Genomic DNA, 19,484 nt, shown 5'->3' on the forward strand with positions numbered 1-19,484 from the left:
AAAATCCATATACAATTCAAATATTTAAAGAAAATGATAGATGGCTAGGAGTCCAATAACTCTATTAGCTTAGAACTATTCAAAAGCATCCAACACACCTAGAAAGATTTATTAAGGATGAAAAGCATAGCTTCTAAAAATAGTTAGAGCAAAAGAATTGATTTCCTCACATTTGGTCCTGACACAAAATCACATCACTTTAAATTTTATTTATTAGCTATTTAACATTAAAAAAAAACTTTATACGAATGATGTAGAATAAAGATAATGTTTCAATCATATATCACTTGCACCATAGAATGCAGTGCTACACTCAATGGTTGCTATCAGAAGATGGATGGCTATCAAACAAGATAATCTAATATATCATATAATATTATTGCTATTATTAGTATAGTATCATGCTATGTTTTGATCTAACTATATCCTATTATCTAAAGACTGAACATTTTTAACAAAATCAAAAAGAATAATCAACTCTAAATCTATAGTATCTAGAAAGACTTTAAGATCTAAGGTCCCAAGAGAGTTAGTCATTACCAAAAAATATTAATTAAATCAAGAACTAAAATTCTTTATCTTCAAATAGTTCAAATACATATAGTACTAGAATACACTATATCTTGATCCAACTGTATCTTGTTGACCCAATGATTAAATATTCATTAACTTTGTAGAATCTATTCTAGGATCTCTCCAGAATCTTATTATCTAATCATTAATTTATGTCAAGCAAAAGCCAACAAGGAATAGATCATGGATTTTAAGGATACCATTCCTAAATGAAAAAAAAATAGCCATTATTTTGATAGAAAACTATTATATTCTTCCTTGCACATAATATTTTTTCGAAGCCATCATGAACAAAGAGCAATTTGGCATACATACTTTATTTCTTGCTTCTATATGTTAAGAATATACTATTAACAACTAACTTTGCCTTGTAGGTCTGAGCATTGGGGTGCAAACCGACTTTAAAAAAAAAGTAGATATATTTATCTCTCTCCAATCACTTAGGTGCTGTAGTTGTCTCGTAGTTTATCTGTGGATGCTTTGTAGAGAACAATGATTGCTATCTTTTTTTTTCTTTATTTTTTTAAATAATGAGAGGTTCATCAATAATTTCAAATGAAAGATAAGAAGACTACCGATATCAAACACTTAGGTTAAGACCATCAAAGTTCAAGCATAAAATTTTTTCAATTGGTCAAAGATTTCAACCACTATGCTGTAGCTCCATTGTAATTGTATGTTTCCCATCAATTGTTATGGAGCTAACAATAAGCATATAATATGAACTAAATATGCTACAAATAAGTTCATATTTCAGAAGACATTATTGAGAAACTTAGTTTGCCCCTATGCATTATTTTCAGATAATCATCTTTCTTTCCAACAAAAATTATATATGTTAAGGAATCAAGAGAAAATTTATAACCAAAATTCATATCAGATGTCCTTAGAAGAAAACAAAAAAAGTTTTGATTGTTGGACAAATAGACCAACATGAGCTAAGGATTGATGATCTTTTTCGTTCGTTATTTCATAGGGCTTCCATTGTTTTGGCTTAGGACTACTATTCAATCAAAATTTTCTTACATGTTGCATTAAAATTCACTTTCAAAAGCTTTAATCAGAAACAATTAAAGTTGATGGCCGATTTAGATTTTTTTATGTTAAATTAGATCAAAGTTATAGGAACTTTTTAATATTTTTTTACTTTTAGCAAAATGAAAGGAAAAGGCCACCACATATCCATTATAAATGAAATGGATACAAAAGCATGAAAAAAGAACAAAAAAGAAAGGCAAAGATGAAAAAAAGAAATACACAAAAGAGATATGAGAGCCTAAATTGTCCAAAAATCAAGATCCAATCCAAAGAAATCAATCAATGATAGATACGAGGTCCAATCATAGGTTAAAATAAATTCAGACCAATTTAGTATTATAAAAACCTAACTTTTTATCAACCTATCTAGCTCAACTTAAATAGAGAGCTAGTTGACCTTCATATCTGGTTGGCCACTTACAAAAATACTAAATTTCATCCTCCATATACTGTAATAAAAATAATCTTAAGCAATAACTAAAAAATATTACTTAAAGGTTCAAAACCATTGCCTAATTATTTTAGCAATGATTTTCTGGCAGCTACTTATGTGGTCATTGCTTAAAGTCAAAAGCAATGGTGTTTTAACTTTAAGCTGATAACGCTAAAATAATCACTGCCTAATAGAACCTCATGCATTGATTCTTAATGAATATTTATAATGATTCTTTTCTAATTAGATCACACCAAAATCATCAAATTAGCATCATTGGATAGAATGACAAATGAGGTCATTGCCACAAAGCATCACTTAAGGCAAGAGTTACATAAGTCGTCGCCTAAAAATATTACATTATGCAACAACTTTACATTCTACTATCAGTAAAAATTACTTTATGCAATAGTATCATCATATGTTACAAAAAAGCATCACTTTATATCATCATAAATGAGATCATTGCTAAAAAGTATCACTCTAGACATTGTTTAAAGAAATCATTGCTAAACACCGATAATTTAGGCAATGATTAAAGAGATGGTTGCTAAAAACAATCATTTTAACCAATAGTTTCATAAGTTGTTGCTCAAAAGCATCGTTTTTATATAATGATTCTGAACTCCACTATGAAAGAGCCTTATTTTCACAAGCCTTATTACTTTATACAATGATTATTATAGCTATAGTTACATACTATGACTAAAAATAATAGTTGTATAAATTATTGTCCAAAAGCATCATTTTATATTATAACTATAAAATTGATATTTAAAATTATATCTTTATACAATGATTAGTTTTATTGCTATAAAAAATACTAATTTTACCAATAGCTATAATTAATCATTGTATATATACAGATGTATAAACAACAATAGCTAAAATATTGCTAAAATACAAATATTTATGAAATGATATTTGAAAATCATTATATAGCCATGGCATAATATATCCTAAGGCAACAGTTTAAAATTGCGATTCTAAATAGTGTCTAAAATGTGATTTACGCCAATTGTAAAAAATCTTGTTGCCTTAGAACCGCTTTTGCAATAATTTTTTTGAGCCATTGCTTCTTGACTATTATCTAAAACTATTATTTGATTTAAATATTATCTACTACAAAAATTTATTTTTAAATTAATAATTTATCTTAATTAAAATATAATAATCAAGAACATCAATTACTCAATCAGAATTATATTAATTAGTATATTCAAAGAATATTAATTAACTAAATGATTATATCATTTAAGGCAGAGATTATATAAGTCATCATCCAAAAATATTGTATTATGTAACGGTTTTACATTCTACTACTAATGAATATCACTTTACGTAATAGTTCCATCATATGTTGCAAAAATGCATCACTTTATACTATGACAAATGAAATAATTACTAAAAACTATCACTTTAGGTAATGTTTAAACAAATCTTTGCTAAAAATTATCAATTTAGATAATGATTAAGTAGACAGTTGCAAAAAATATTTACTTTAGATAATAGTTTCATAAGTCATTGTCTAAAAGAATCACTTTTATGCAATGGTTCTAAATGTTGCTATGAAAGAATTTAATGTTCTGCAATAATTATTTTATCTATTGCTATAAAAAATTACTCTTTACAATGACTATTATAACAACTATTCTAGATTATAATCAAAGATAATGATTGTATAAATTATTTTTTAAAAATATAATTCTAAGTTATGACTATAAAAATCACTATTTAGAATTATATCTTTATACAATAGTTATTTTTGCTGCTACAAAATATACTAATTTTAAGCAACAACAATAACTAATTGTTGTATATAGACAAATATGTAAACAATAGTAGCAAAAAATATTGCTAAAATATAAAATTTTATATAATGATGTTTGAAAATCGTTGCATAGCCATTGTATAATATACCCTATGGCAATGGTTTAAGACCGCTAGTCTAAAATTACCGTCTAAAATTAGAATAAGCTCACGGTTAAAAAAACTATTGCTATAGAACTACTTTTGCAATAATTATTTTAGTCATTACTTCTCGACCGTTGTCTAAAGCTATTTTTCTTGTAGCATGCACAAGGACAGATCTCTCCTTCAATTTTCTCTCCACCATGACTAGCTCATTAAACCCACTCTGACTCCAATATCTATATTGGTTCAGCTCCTCCTTTTTAAATGATCTTTTCTATTACATTCAAGATTCTTTCTGTATTAAACTCTAATTGAAGTATTATTGTATACCTATAATAGATAAATACATAATACCCTTCTCTCTTTTTTTCTTTGTGAGTGTGTATAATATGAAAGGCAAAAAAAGAATTCTTCATGCATGGATCATCCCTTGCTAGTATGCTGGAGTCCCCAACATCCATATCTACATTATCTTCAGGTTACAAAAGTGACCCATTTAGTCAACAACCAAAAGTTACTTGATCATGGCAAAAATCCTCTTAGATTAATATATATAGTCCCAATTCTAACAGACTTCAACAGTAGTAAAATGGTGGTGATGTCATTTGACTCGTATTGAAGTCAGAAGGTTTGTGGTTAGCTCTTCAATCTTGAGATTTGAAAATAATTATCTATTTGATAAATATTTCTTTCCATAATTACTAAATCCTTCATCTTGCTCACAAAAAGTTCTATGGGCCTAGATGCACCTTTATAACCTTGTTTCTTGTTAACTTGAAGAGAATAATACTTATGTTATTATCTTAGCTTCCACACTATAGTTGATAGGTTGACATGAAAATGGGTTGATTTCATATTCATCTTCCTTTGCACAAATCCACCTTTAGATCATCTTTTGATCACCTTATGATCTATACATGCAGATAATGATCAAGTTTGGAGCACCTTGAGATCTATGCAATTGGTGATTCGATAGTAGATTTGCATGAAGGAAGGTGAATCCTTCTTTTGTGAGAAAGATACAAGCCCGATCTGTTTATATGTGAAGTCCCTATCTATGTTAGATAATTGTATATTCTCAAGACCCGTTCCATGAACCATTAGGTCATGCAGAATATACATCATTAATAACCTAGATAAAACTAGTGTTACAAGCAAAGAATTCCTATAAATTATTTGATAATTTAAACTAGCTATTATTATACCGATTTAATGTATCTTTCTTTTATATATGTTTTATAAAAGATAGTGAATATGTGTCACAGGGAGGTGATGGCCTAAACTTCACATAGCATCACAAAAGTTATAAAAAAAGCAAGCAAAAATAAGCCAAAATACAATCAGAAGCTAAAAATTAAATTAGAAATGCTAACTAGAACTAGTATTTAAAGCTAGAGATAACTAGTAGCTTTATCTTGCTACTAAAGACATATGTTAGCACTTAGAATTCATCAAGAATCTTTAAATGAAGCCATGAATTGCCGAAGTCCACCAACTCATAGTTATTCTTTCTAGGGTTTCTTACATTGTTGAGGCTCATAAGTGCTCTTAGCACTAGATTGGGACTCTAAATATGTGAATATAAGACTCTTAGAAATTAATCCCTTGACTTAAAGCATTTCTAGATGCAAAAACATCGTTGAGGTAGCTTTGATAACTGCACCAAAACTAGATTCTTACCCTGTATTTGCTTGAGGTAATGAAAGGGAGGATGGATGGAGTTGAAAGAATGGATTGCTCTCATCTATTGTATGATTTTAGAAGTCCTAGGATGGATTGAAAGAGGGGATTGCTCACCCATCATGGTGCACCAATATGCATCCTCCTAGTTTAGAAGGATGCATAGAGGATGGATATAGTATACGAGGGGTAAAATATTATATTGATATAATTATCTCTTGTTAATGTTTTAACTAAATCTTTATACTTCTTCAATAGCCCACTCCACACCTTTTCTCCTCGATGCCGAAAGAGTGCACCACTAGCTAGCCCATGATCGTTGGATCTAGGTAAAATTATTTAGCAGTTTTTTCTTCTTCTTTATTTATTTATTAGTTTGGATTTGAAGTTTTTTTGGTTCGAATCCCATTCTTCTATTTGTAATCTAAAATTTTCAATCATCTCTATCCCTCCTTTTTGCTTACATATATGCTGATACTTGGTGAAAAAAGGCCAGCTATCATTATGATTGAAAATGAAAAAAAATGATAGATGGCGAGGAGTCCAATAACTGTATTAGCTTAGAACTATTCAAAGGACCTATAAAGATTTATTAAGGATGAAAAATATAGCTTCCAAAAATAGCTCAGGCAAAAGAATTGCTTGCCTTACATCTAGTCCTAACACAAGACCACATCAATTTAAATTTCATTTATCAGCTATTTAGCATAAAAAAAAATTTATATGAATGATGTAGAATAAAGACAATGTTTTAATCATATATCACTTGCACCATAGAATGCTATGCTATGCTCAATGGCTACTATCAGAAGATATACTACAAGAAAATAACCTTTTTATAACAGAATTATTTATGATAAAAATATTTTCATCTCCAATAATACTATTTACGATGAAAAAATATTTATTATAAATAATTTAATATTTATAATAAAAATAATTTTTCATTGCAAATAGTTGCGTATCAGCGATGAAAAATTTTTTCATCATAAATATAAATTATTTGCAATGAATATTTTTATCATAAATAATATATTATTTATTTTAATTTTAAATTTTTAAATATTAGTAATAAAAATATTTTCATCATAAATAATTTAAATATTTATGATAAAAAAAATTTTTTCATCACCACAAGATTATTTGCAACAAAAATATTATCATCATCAATATTTAAAAAAAATGAGAATTTTAAAAAATTCAAAAATTACTGATTATTTATGATAAAATTTTTTTATCATAAATAATTAAATTTTATCATAAATACTTAATTATTTATGATAAAAATATTTTCATCACCAATATTTAAAAAAATTAAAAAAAATCAAAAATTACTTATTATTTGTAATAAAATTTTTCATCATAAATAATTAAGTATTTATGATAAAAAATTTATGTCATAAATACTTAATTATTTATGATAAAAATATTTTTATCATCAATATTTAAAAAATTAAAAATTTTAAAAAATTATAAAATTAAAATTCTTGATTTTGTATGAGACAACTACATCTATTTTTTGTAGCAGCTGTAGATATCTTTTATTTTTTTACATGGTAAAGAAGTAAATGTGAGTTATAATCTAGATCAAACTTTTTGTATGAAAAAATCATATAAAAGTGGGTGATATTCACGGAGTAGAATGAATAGATCTTTTTGAATAAAATGAGCTATATATTTATTTACAATATGAAATTTATCTGTTCATCACTATCACTATTACTAGTGATATCAATGAATCTTTCTAATTGAATGTCTGCCTTAAACTATATGAAAAGAGCCTCCTTTCATATAGAAACCATACAATTAAGCAACAAATTCTAGCATAGTTTTCATAATCTCGAAGGGTACTGTGCTTTTCGCATCAATCGACGTTCAAATATATTTCTGTAAGAGTTTCAATCATGAGAAGATAAATAATATGAGCAATCATCTTCTTAGCAATGCAAAGCATAATTATGAGCTTGTACTTTAATTTATAATATAACTTGCATGATCCGCAGGTCTGCTTTGATTCTGATTAATTGCTCTTTGATGCTCACATAATTCCTCTTGAATTTCTCAAGCTCAATCCTCACATGCAACATACGAGCTTCTGGATCTCTAACTTTTTATCCCTACCCTATCCTCTAAATCTCAATCTTGATGGATTTCTCTCACGATCTCAGAATCACTGCAATATTCTCATACTTTGACTTTCAGAATGAGGACTTCAAGAAGAAGACGAGCTTATTGAAGATCGAAGATCTCAAATCTATTAATCTCTTATAGTGTCCTTTCTATCATAGAAGCCGAAGAGCTGTTCTTATAATAATTATTAGCAACGTAAATTAAACTTTTCATTGTAATTAAATTTTTTATGTAATTTTTTTGAAGAAAAAATTTTTTATTAGAGAAAAATTATAAATTAACTATTCAAATAAAATTTTTGATTAATAAAAAATTAATTTTTTTGATGAAATTATTTTGAAAATTTTTTTTAGACCACAAATTTTTAGATTAAAAAAATTATTTTTTTATCATGAATATTTTTTTAATATCATTTTTTGTTAAATTTTTTGGATGAAAAAATTTATTGATGAAAAAAATCCAAAATTAATTTTTTTTATCAAATTATTATTGAAAAGATTCTTTTAGGCTGAAAAAATTTGGGAGAAAATATTTTTTTTGATTATTAGCGATGTAAACCAAATTTTTATCACAAATAGTCTTTAATTTTTTTTAAATATTTTAAAAAATTTATTTGAGACAAATTTATTTTCCATCAACAACCATATTTTAAAAATATTATTTTAATCATTTTTTATGAAATAAAAATTTATCAATAGAAAAAAAATTTATTAGCAATGAAAAGAATTTTATCAATAAAATTATTTTAAAAATAATTTTTTTGAAGAAAAAATTATTAAAGAAAAATTTTTTTTGACAGTATTTATTAGCGATGAAAACCATATTTTTGCCATTAATATCCTTATTAACGATGCATATTTTTATTTTCATCATCAATAATTTATTTCATAAATTTTTTGGGCAAAATCTTTTTAAAGAAAAAATTTTTTTGGTGGGTAATTTTTAGCGGGCCTTATTGATGACAAAAATTACTTTTCCATCGTGAATAAGAGTATTAGCAATGAAAATTTTTATTGTTAATAGTTATTCATTTATTACATATCAAGTCGATGTCGCATCCCTTCCGAGCTCTCCCCCCTCTCCCTCTCCCTCTCCCCCTCCTCCTGTGAAACCCTCTCCCTCTTCGAGCTCTCCCCCCTCTCCTCCCGCCAGTGACCGCATCTCCACCGTCATCGCTGCTATTGCCGTCCACCGCCAATGCCATTGCCATTGCTGTGGGCTTCTCTACAGACACCATTGCTGTCCACCAGAGGTAAGGGTACTTCCCTCTCTTTAATCATCGCTTTCCGCCCATCTATTTTTTTTGGTTGATTGGGCCACCAATGAGCGACGTCCAGTGCCCCCACCAACACCGATGGCCGCCATAACACGAAGCCATCGGGGGGGGGGGGAGGGGGGACGGGGGCAAAGGTGGTTGCAGGGGTGGGGGTGGGCAGTCGGGGCAACATGGGGGTCGGGGGGTTGGAGGGTAGAGGAGGTGGCACGATGGGGGAGGGCATTGCAGGGGCTGGGAGGCCGAAGGGCATTGCAGGGGTTGGGAGGGTGGAGGGGGTTTCATGGGGTGGGCGGTCGGGGGTGACACGGGGGCTGGAGGTCAGAGGGCGGAGGGGGTGGCACGAAGGGTGGGGCGAGGCCATAGGTGGCGCACTGGAGAGGGGTGGGTGTGGATCAGCTGCTGATGGAGGAAGGTCGGCTAGGGCAGGGAGGAAGGAAGGGAAGAGAGAAACAAGGAGAAAAAAATAATAATATATTAATCAAATATTTTATTATTTAATTAATAATAAAATATTTTTTTGTTATAATTTAATGCATATTTTTTTGCTTGTTATAATTTAATGCATATTTTTTTATAATCTAATGTATATAAAATATTATGATTATAATTTAATATTTTAATTAGGATTAGCCAAATCCTTCAATGAATTTTTAATGCATATGAACTGTCTGATCTGAGATCTGGATCGAGATCTAGTTCGGATCTGAATCACAATTCGAATTGGATCGAGGTCGGGATCCAAATCAAGATCTCGATCTGGGTTGGGATCCAAATCGAGATTTGATCAGAATCCGAATTGGGATCTGGATCGTGAAGGGTTGGAGAGGATGGCGGTGCCACGAGGGGTGGATGACAGCGGCAGCGCTGTGGGAACGGGGGTCACGGGGGCCAAGTCTGGGCAATGCGAGGTGGGTGATGGTGGCGGCGCCAAGGGAGTGAGGATCGTGGGGGTCGAGTCTGGGTGGTGCGCGGTGGGTGACAGCAGTAGTGCCACGAGAGTGGGGATCGCGGGGGTCGAGTCCGGGCGACGTGGGGGTGGGTGATGGTGCCATCGTCGTGGGAGCGAGGGTCGCAGGGGCCGAGTGCGGGCGGTGGGGGATGGGTGATAGCATCGATACCGCAGAGGGTGGGTCAGGCCACAGGGGGATGATGTTTAAGAAAAAAATAATTTTTAAGAAAAAAATATTTAGGATAAAATATATTTAGGAGAAAAATAATTGTTAGAAAAAAAATATTTAGGAGAACAAATATTTAGAAAAAATTACTTTTAGGTAAAAAATATTTTAAAAAATAAAAAAATTATTTATTATATCTATAAAAGTTAAAACGTGGATTGGGTCGGGATCGAGGGAGAGGGGGGTTAATCAACCCGAACTCAATCGAGTCGGCTCTGGGCTGGGATAAATGTCTACCCGAGCGCAGCCCGATGGCCAAACAGGCTCTATTTTTTTGGCTAGAGTCCGACCTGAATGGTTCAAGCCCGACCCGATGGGCCTCCTGATGGCCCGACCCACTTCTAGCCCTATCTGCGGGACTGCCTCCATGGTACTACTTTTGGTGAATTTGGAAGATAAGGGAGAGGGAGCGGAGGATATTCGACATAGGATTGAATTTTATGTTATTATTTTATGTTAATATTATTTTGTATGTTCAACTACTTATAGTTTATTTTATATTTATTGCATAAATTTTTTAGTGTTATAGCTGAAATTTATAAATTTTTTATTGTTCCATTGGCACAATGCACATTGTTTTTGCTTATTATAATTTAATTATTTTGTGACTGTTTTGTATGCTTTTGCTTATTATAATTAAATATAAAAAATATTTTTATTTTAGATAAAACTCTACTAAAATTTTTGATAAAAATTTTTAATATAGAGTTACTCTTTTTTAATAAATTAAAAATTCATCTCTGAATATATATTTAGAGATGGTAGTTAAATTGCATTGAGCCATAGATTCTCATTCAAGAGTCGATCTTGATCGAGATCGACTCTTGAATGTCCCATATTTAGATTTTTTAAAAAAATAATAATCTTATTATTGTTAATAGTTGATATTTTATTTCATTATCTGATAGTCAGCAGTTATCTATCCAATGTTCTTCGGGTATATGATAGATACAGTCCAGAACCTAGATCGGGATTCAGTTCGAAATTTGAGTCAGGATTCGGTTTAGATGAATACCACTGAAAATTTTTTTGTTGTTAATGATTTTCATGTCTGTTGTTAGATGAATATCAACAAAAGTTGGATGAATATCAAAGATATTTTTTTATCTGAATATCGAAAAGGTGTTCGAGATTTTATTGAGTTTGCACGACATAAGGCTAATAGTGCCAGTCGGATAAAGTATTCATATAAAAGATGTATTAATATGGTATATCATCATATAACACTCTTGTTGAGGAGCATTTGCTATGTTATGGTATGGACAAGAAGTATACTCATTGGATATGACATGGGAGGGTGATCTGAATGAAGTTGTCTACGACGATGACGATACTGAAGATGATAATGATGCTGCTGAACCTGTCGAACATGATGGTATAGGAGAACTATTAGATAATTTATATCAGGATGTTTGTTCAAATGTACGTATGAGTACTAATGTATCTGAAGGCAATCCTGATCATGAACATAATATCCGGCTTGAGGTAGAAGAAACTTCTGAATAATTTGCAAAGCTTGTAAGGGATGCATAAGAACCACTCTATCTAAATTATGTAAAATTCTCCAAGTTAGGATTTTTGATAAAATTACTTCATATTAAACTCGTGAATCGATGGAGTTAGAAGTTATTTGACTAAAATTTGGCATTGATTAAAATAGTTTTTTTTTATGGAGAGCGACTTCTGAAATCATATTCTGAAACAAAAATATACATGTGAAAATTGAGACTTGACTATATTCCTATATATACCTACAAAAATGATTGTATATTATTTTATAAAGATAACAAACAGGTAATTGAATGTCCGAAATGTGATGAGCGTAGGTACAAAACCAATAACAGGAAAAAAAAAGAAGATATCTTAAAAGATTTTGAGGTATTTTCTATTGATTCGAAGACTTCAAAGATTATATATGTCCATAAAGATAGTTGAAGAAATGAGATAGCATCATGAGCAGTAAGTTTCGAAGGAGAACATACTTAGTCACCTGACTGACTCCGTAGTGTAGAAAGACTTTGATGCAAAGCATCCGCACTTTATGAGTGATCTGCGTAATATCCAGCTTGATCTAGCGACACATGAATTTAATTTCTTTGACAATTTGAGCATTTCCTACAGTATGTGGCCTGTGATGCTAGTTGTATATAATGTGTGATCTTGAAAGTGCATGAAAGAATCATTTATTTTTATATCATTGATTTCAAATCTAAAAGCACCAGATAATAAAATTGATGTATATCTATGATCGTTAATCGATGATCTGAAGGAGCTATGAAAAAATAAAGTACAGACATGATTTTGTAAGTTGAAAGAATTTTAAGTTGCATGCTTCGATTTTATGGATCATAAATAATTTTTTTGCATATCAAAACTTATCTAAGTGGAGTATCAAAGAATATCTGGCATGTCCAATATGCAATAAAGATGCATCCTCCTTATATTTAAAGTATGGATGAAAAATATACTTCATGGATCATCGACGGTTTCTACCTGATAATCACTCTTGGAGGATTCGTTACAATCAATACTTTGATGGTAAGTCCGACCAACATCTGCCACCTAAGGAGTTAAGTAGAGTAGAAGTTTTAGAACAACTTGAAGTCATTGAAAACATCCAATTTGAAAAAATATTGGGTACTCGCAAGCGGAAGCGTGCTGAAGCTAAGCTGAATTGGATGAAGCAAAGTATTTTTTTCAAACTACCATATTGGAAGCAGCTACTACATCATAATCTGAATGTAATGCATATTGAGAAAAATATTTATAATAATATTATCGGTACAGTATTGAACATCTTAGAAAATTAAAAGATAGTACAAAAGCTTGCTTTGATTTGTAGAAAATGAAAATCCGACAAGAGTTGTATTTAGTTCATCGAGATGATAGATTTTTCATGCCACCTACATGTTATTCACTGTTTGACAAAAAAAAGAAAAGTTTCTGTGGATGGTTCAAAATCGTAAAGTTTTCTGATGCTTATGCTTTAAACATATCACGATGTGTTGGCAACAATGATGGTAATATCTCTAGCATGAAAAGTCATGACTTCCATATGATGATGCAATGCTTGCTTCCTGTGGTCATACATAGCTATTTTGATGGTAATGTTCCAACTACATTGATTGAGTTGAGAGTGTTCTTTGAGAACTATATTGTTAAAAATTGAAGATTAACTTACTTAAAAAGTTTGAGAAGGATATCGTGCTCATTCTTTGTAAATTAGAAAAAAAAATTTCACTATCACTTTTTGATGTTATGGTGCACCTGACTATTCATCTTCAAAGAAAGCTTTTTTAATCAGATCAGTACATTATCGGTGGATGTATCCTATTGAAAGATAAAAAAAAATTATACGTACTTTATCATAACAGTTATAAGATATAAATATATTTCTAAAATTTAAATTTATTTTTATTTATAGATTTTTATGTATCCTAAAAAAATATGTACACAATAAAGCACAGCCTGAAGAGTCTATAGCGAAAATATATGTAGCTATGGAGTGTGTCACATTCTACTTGATGTATCTTGATAAAATCAAAATAAGATTCAATCATACAGATCGTAACATAGATCGTGAATGAGGTGACAATAAACCGACACTGTCTATATTTAAACAAACGGTTTAACCCATTGGTGGAAGGAGATATGAATTTATGGATGTGAATAAGCTATCTAATGCACACTTCTACATTCTAAATAATTATGAAGAAATTGAAGATTTCATTGAGTAAGTATCATCTTAGCATACTGTGTAATATTCTAAGTAATTTTTTTATATCGATGTAAAATTAAAAATTATGATTTGTTGTAGTGAGCACAAGAGTATACTATCCAAAGAGAATAATACGGATGCTGATGATCGACATGGGAGAAAATTTACAAAATGATTTGGAGACCTTGTAAGTTGTACTAATAATATGTTATTTTTAATAATTATAAAAATAATTATTTGAACCAACATAATTTTTTATGTTATGATGTAGATGAAATATAAGTATTTCAATAAAGAAGAAGATGCGACTAATGAGTTGTATGATTTAGCATGTGGTCCCGATCCAAGAGTTAACTACTATGCATCATGTATCATTAGAGGAATAAGATTTTATATAAGAGAGCTTGAAATGCAACGACAGATCCAGAATAGTGGGATTGCTATGATAGGATATGAAGGAGAAGAAGAGATTGAATATTATGGTATACTGTTAGATATTATAGAACTAAAGTATGGATCTAGTAATTTTGTATTCTTATTTCAATGTGAATAGTGGGATATTAGCAATAAAAAGATCGATATTCATATCGATCTATACTTTATCAGTATAAACTTTGCACGAACATGGTACTAGAATGAGCGTATATATTAGCAAGTTAAGTGAAATAAGTAATATATTTGAAGGATCTAAAATATTAAGGTAATTAGCATGTCATACAAAGAATAATACCTAGAGGCATATATGACATACCAACCCAACTAGAAATAGATGATAATTCAAATTTACATGAAGAGAAAGCTTTTCAAGGAGAAGAACAAACATTAGCTGAGCTTCTTATTGATGAAGAACTTGTAACAGCTCCTTTGAATAGGACTGATCTGTCGTCCAACGAAGTTGAAGCTGATTTTGTATTTAATCTTGATAAGTCCAAGAGCGACGATCAATTCATAAATGACGATGAGATAGAAGATGATACAATAGTCGATTATTGTGATTCGGAGGAGGACCTACACATCGAGAAAGATACGAATATTGATAAGTAGATCTATATTCTTTATTGAATCTTCTCTTGCAATAATGGTATGCGACATAATTCTATTCATTAGAATGTAATTTATTTTTTACTATTATTGTTCAATATTATATTCATTTATATGTCAAAAATTATAGATATGGCATCAAGAGACAGATAACGATGTTCGTGTTTGCAGCCTACCCCTGAGGCTGAAGCACCTTCACCCATTTTCACTGCCGCACTAGTAGAGTCGCCAGAGGATCCTGCACTGGCAGGTCCTAGTGAGGCAGGTCTGAGTGAGGTGGATTCGAATGGTATTATTATACTTTTTATATAATAAAATTTAATTTTTTTATTTGGATAGCTATCATACTAATGATTTATTTATTGTTGTTTCAAGCCAGTCTCCACCAGTGGTGAGGCGAGGACAAGGTCCATAAAAAAACTTCGCTCTAGAGTATTAGAGATACGAGCACTCAGGATAGCATCTCCGTATTGAGATACCATCCAGCTACACCAAGCCCATTAGAGGATGGTGCGAGCCATGACAGACCAAATAGCCGTGGCTCATTAGGACAGCCTCTCCGTATTGAGCCGTGGCTACACCAGGCCCATTGAGGCCAACTATCACTGTGATTGAAAATGAAAAAAAACTAATTGATATTCAAGGTATATATAAAACCAAAATAAAAGATATATTTTTAGAAGTACTATGCATCTTTCACAGATGGATAACAAATAGCATAGAAAAAGAGAAAACATCTATACACAATTCAAATATTTAAGGCAAATGATAGATGGCTAGGAGTCCAATAATTATATTAGCTTAGAACTATTCAAAGACATCCAACACACCTAGAAAGACTTATTAAAGATGAAAAACATAGCTTCCAAAAATAGCTAGGGCAAAAAAATTACTTGCCTCACATCTGGTCCCGACACAAGGCGACATCACTTTAAATTTCATCTATCAGCCAATTAGCATTAAAAAAAAAAATTTATATGAATGATATAGAATAAAGATAATGTTTCAATCACATATCACTTGCGCCATAGAATGCTATGCTATGCTCTATGGCTGCCATCAAAAGATAGATGGCCATCAAACAAGACAACCTTATGTGTCATATATGATGCACCACTATTGATAACCATCAATCTCTACAGCTATCGAGCACTGCATGGTACTCTGCAATGCAGACTATACACCATAGAGAGTCCATTACAAGAGTGAGAGACGGAGGAGGAAATGGAAGGAGTGGCAAGGCCCAATCCTAGCCCGATTAAAAAATGATTTTGAGAAGTCTTTCTCTAATCCCACCGAGATCAGGCTCACAACCCTCATTAGTAGATCCATTATGGATCAAGCTAGATCTCCTACATACGGGCCCATCACATCATTTATTGATCATGGGCCCATGATTAAACTATGGGGCAGCCACCCATTGGTCCAAATTCAAGTCAGAAAATCTGAACATGGGAATGGCCTATTGCTTCTTCTAGATGGGCCAAAAGCCTACTAAATAAGCCCTACCACAAAGCTCAATTCTTTGAATTATGTTTTAGGTTCTATACTAAAACATTCTATTTGCCGGTGAAAGAATCAAGAAAAGTTCAATGGTGTTTGTACAAATGACATTAGTCATAAGATCTTTCACAACCATCTCTCCATTTGTCATTGATCTTAGTACTAATATTACTTCTAAACTAGAAAAATGTAAATCTTCCACTAAATCCAAACCTAGACTTTGTCAAACTTGGACCTAAATGCAATGGATTAGGTTTGGCTCATGCTTGACTTGAGCTAGCTTGGAAGACCATTGTAATGTAAATAGTTTCCACTCTCCCAACCTAACCCATCTAGGTAACCAATGGTTTATGTTTGAGCCATAAATCATGATTCAAAAAGAAATCATATTGATCAACAACTTTCTCTTATGATCTTTTGGTTCTTGCTGATGTGGTTGTCATTAATGTTGATGCCATTCGCTATTACCATTTTTGGTATGCTTAATGGTTCGCCTACTCCTTAAACTAGATTAAAAAAAATTATGTTAGGTGTACATTATGCTATAGCCGGCGTAGATCAGACTTGATTGCAAGTCTAGCTAGTCTCCTACTGCTCCAGACTATATCTATATAATAACATTCCTTCATTCCAAGCTCCATTAACTTTTACTAAAAACATTCCATCATGGACTCAATAGTTCATATGAAAATTTAGAATCCCTTTGGCAACATCCATACCTCATCAAGCAAGATTACTAGGAAGAGAGCATGGAAGGAAGAGAGAGGGAGTGAGAAGACCTAGCATCCCTTGTGGTGCATGGTTTGTACTATAAAGTGCTACACAGGGCTCAATAGTTGTTATCAGAAGACAGACAACTATCAAACAAGATAGCCTTCCGTGCCATGCATGGTGCGTTGCTGTTGATAACCATCTATCTTCTAATAAATGTGTCATACATGGCTGTCGATCATTTGGGCTATATTTAGCTGATCATTTTGTCTTCCTATGAGATTTAGGCATGCCTACTTCAAAGGCAGTCTTGGATATTTGTGAATATAAAACTAGCCCAGTTCATAATTCAATATTTTTTATTATCGTATTAGTCCAACTCACAAATTCAATAGAATTTTAGATCCAATCATCCAAACAGATCCTTAGTAGACTCGTAGTGGATCAGGTTGGATCTGTTAACTACAGCCCATCACTTCATTTATTGGCCGTGGGCCTATGTAGTGCTTACTCCAGATGTGGGCTGAATCAGTCCAACAACGCTCAAATCTGAATTTAACAGCCCATAGACTAAAACATCAGCAACTAGTCCTTAGAATTTAAAGCTATATAATGGTTTTCAGGAACAACCAACTCTCTTCTCAACCACACCACCTATTTAACCTACTTGTCCTTGACGCATCAGGCCTAGGAACTTTGCTCCCATGAATGAATTGTGTGCCTGGTTAAAAATCCAGGACTCTGGGCTTTTATGGAAGTCTAGGACTCGAGTGCGCAAGTGCTTGGCTACTTGAAGCTAACAAAGTATTCTCCATCTAATCTTCGTACTTCTTGGTCCTTCATCAACAATGAGGACTGTTCTGTCCAGTAATTCAGCACTTGCGTGTAATGGAGTGCTCCTTAAAGTCAGCTCATTTTTTTTCTTTGGATGACGATTAAAAACAAGCAGCTAAAAGTCAATAATTTTTACACGAAGAGTCTGGTCTGGTTGACAGGATTGTGATTTAAGCAGCAGCATGAAACAAACGAACACCTCTTCGTTAGATGTATATATCTCAGTATCCAAAAGTGGTCTTTAATAGCTTAATTTGGTGTAAAAAATTGGCTGGAATGAGTGAAGTCACTGAGGACTTTTTAGAAGGAATGGCGGGTAGCACTAAAGAGGAGTAGAGGTGGGATTGGGATGGAGCAGTGTCTTCCCTGTTTTGGGCAATCTAGATAGAGCAGAAGAACAGGATCTTTGCTCAGAAAACCAGATTTCTGTGAGAGCATGGAGGTATTATTGATACATTAAGTTTTTATTGAACAGGTTCGTATACTGATGAAAATGAAACACAAGTGTGCTTTAGAGACGTCGGTGTCATCGGCAGCAGCAAGCTGCCACCCTTGTGCTCACTTATATTTCTCACCAATCCCCATCCTATCGTTTTGTACGCGGTGCACTTGGTTTGGAACTTGATCTTCTATTCTCTCTTTGTTCATTGGGATGGATCTCTTCAGCTTGCGGTGGAGCATAGATTGTGTTCCTTGATTCCTGTGATTGTGATGACTGCTCTCTAGTTCCAAGCTTCCCCTCTTTTTGTTTTTCTCATTCTTTCTTGAGAAATATTTTGGCTTTTCTCAATGTGAGATGACCAGTTCATAATTTTGCTTAAAAAAAAAGGAAAAATAAAGAGTCCACAACTTCTATGGGTTTGACAATACTTTCTTATGGAATCCCTCCCTTAATACAGTCAAGAGACCTCGTATCTGGCATGCACATGCCTGAATGAGGAGTCAAGTATTCAAAAAGATGCCTCATAAAATATGCGATGAAAGACCCCCGAAAATCAAGGGAATAACATGGCCACAACAAAAAATTGTAATTTGAATAAGTTTGAAGACTAGTTTCTTGAGTCGTGCTAAAATCTAGTAGTGGGATGAATATAGTCCTAAATTATCTAGTCGCATACAATGTTAGCATTTGACTCACAAGTAATTAAAGAACTTAAGTTTCAATTTTATATCGAATAGCATTCGGAAGGACAGTCCAGTGCTAATCAATCCAAACTAAAGATTTATTCGCATGAGCAAAGTGGGAATTTTCATCTTGTACCACCTTCTTTACATCGACAAGTATTCTCACCCGTATTGAAACACAAAATGGAGGCCGGACGAGAAAGATATGGTCCATTTATTGGAGGTATGCGAGCGCAAACGAAGTTCCAGATATTTTATATGCATGCGATCTGCAACATATTAATTTAATTTCTTTTTAATTTTACCTGAATTTTCATGTTTCTCTCTCCCAAT

General features: G+C 32.1%; 1 protein-coding gene across 4 annotated transcripts in view; it reads right to left on the reverse strand.

Annotated features, from left to right (window-relative positions):
* Positions 1 to 19,484, reverse strand: part of LOC109506539 (reticulon-like protein B12) — a 35,471-nt gene that overhangs the window by 7,041 nt on the left and 8,946 nt on the right. The window contains exons 3-4 of one of the 4 annotated variants that reach the window (XM_073248167.1): positions 12,713 to 12,781; positions 11,334 to 11,579 (exon numbers count right to left, since the gene is read on the reverse strand). The exons of 1 other annotated variant lie outside the window; for it this stretch is intronic. In XM_073248167.1, coding sequence (XP_073104268.1) covers positions 11,495 to 11,579; positions 12,713 to 12,781 — 154 coding nt within the window. In that variant the 3' untranslated portion in view covers positions 11,334 to 11,494. Of the gene's footprint in view, positions 1 to 11,333; positions 11,580 to 12,712; positions 12,782 to 19,484 lie in introns of those variants that run through there. 2 more of the 4 variants (XM_073248168.1, XM_073248166.1) reach the window with 2 other exon arrangements.

This window comes from Elaeis guineensis, chromosome 13 (genome assembly GCF_000442705.2).
Source record: "Elaeis guineensis isolate ETL-2024a chromosome 13, EG11, whole genome shotgun sequence".
Classification (NCBI taxonomy): domain Eukaryota; kingdom Viridiplantae; phylum Streptophyta; class Magnoliopsida; order Arecales; family Arecaceae; genus Elaeis; species Elaeis guineensis.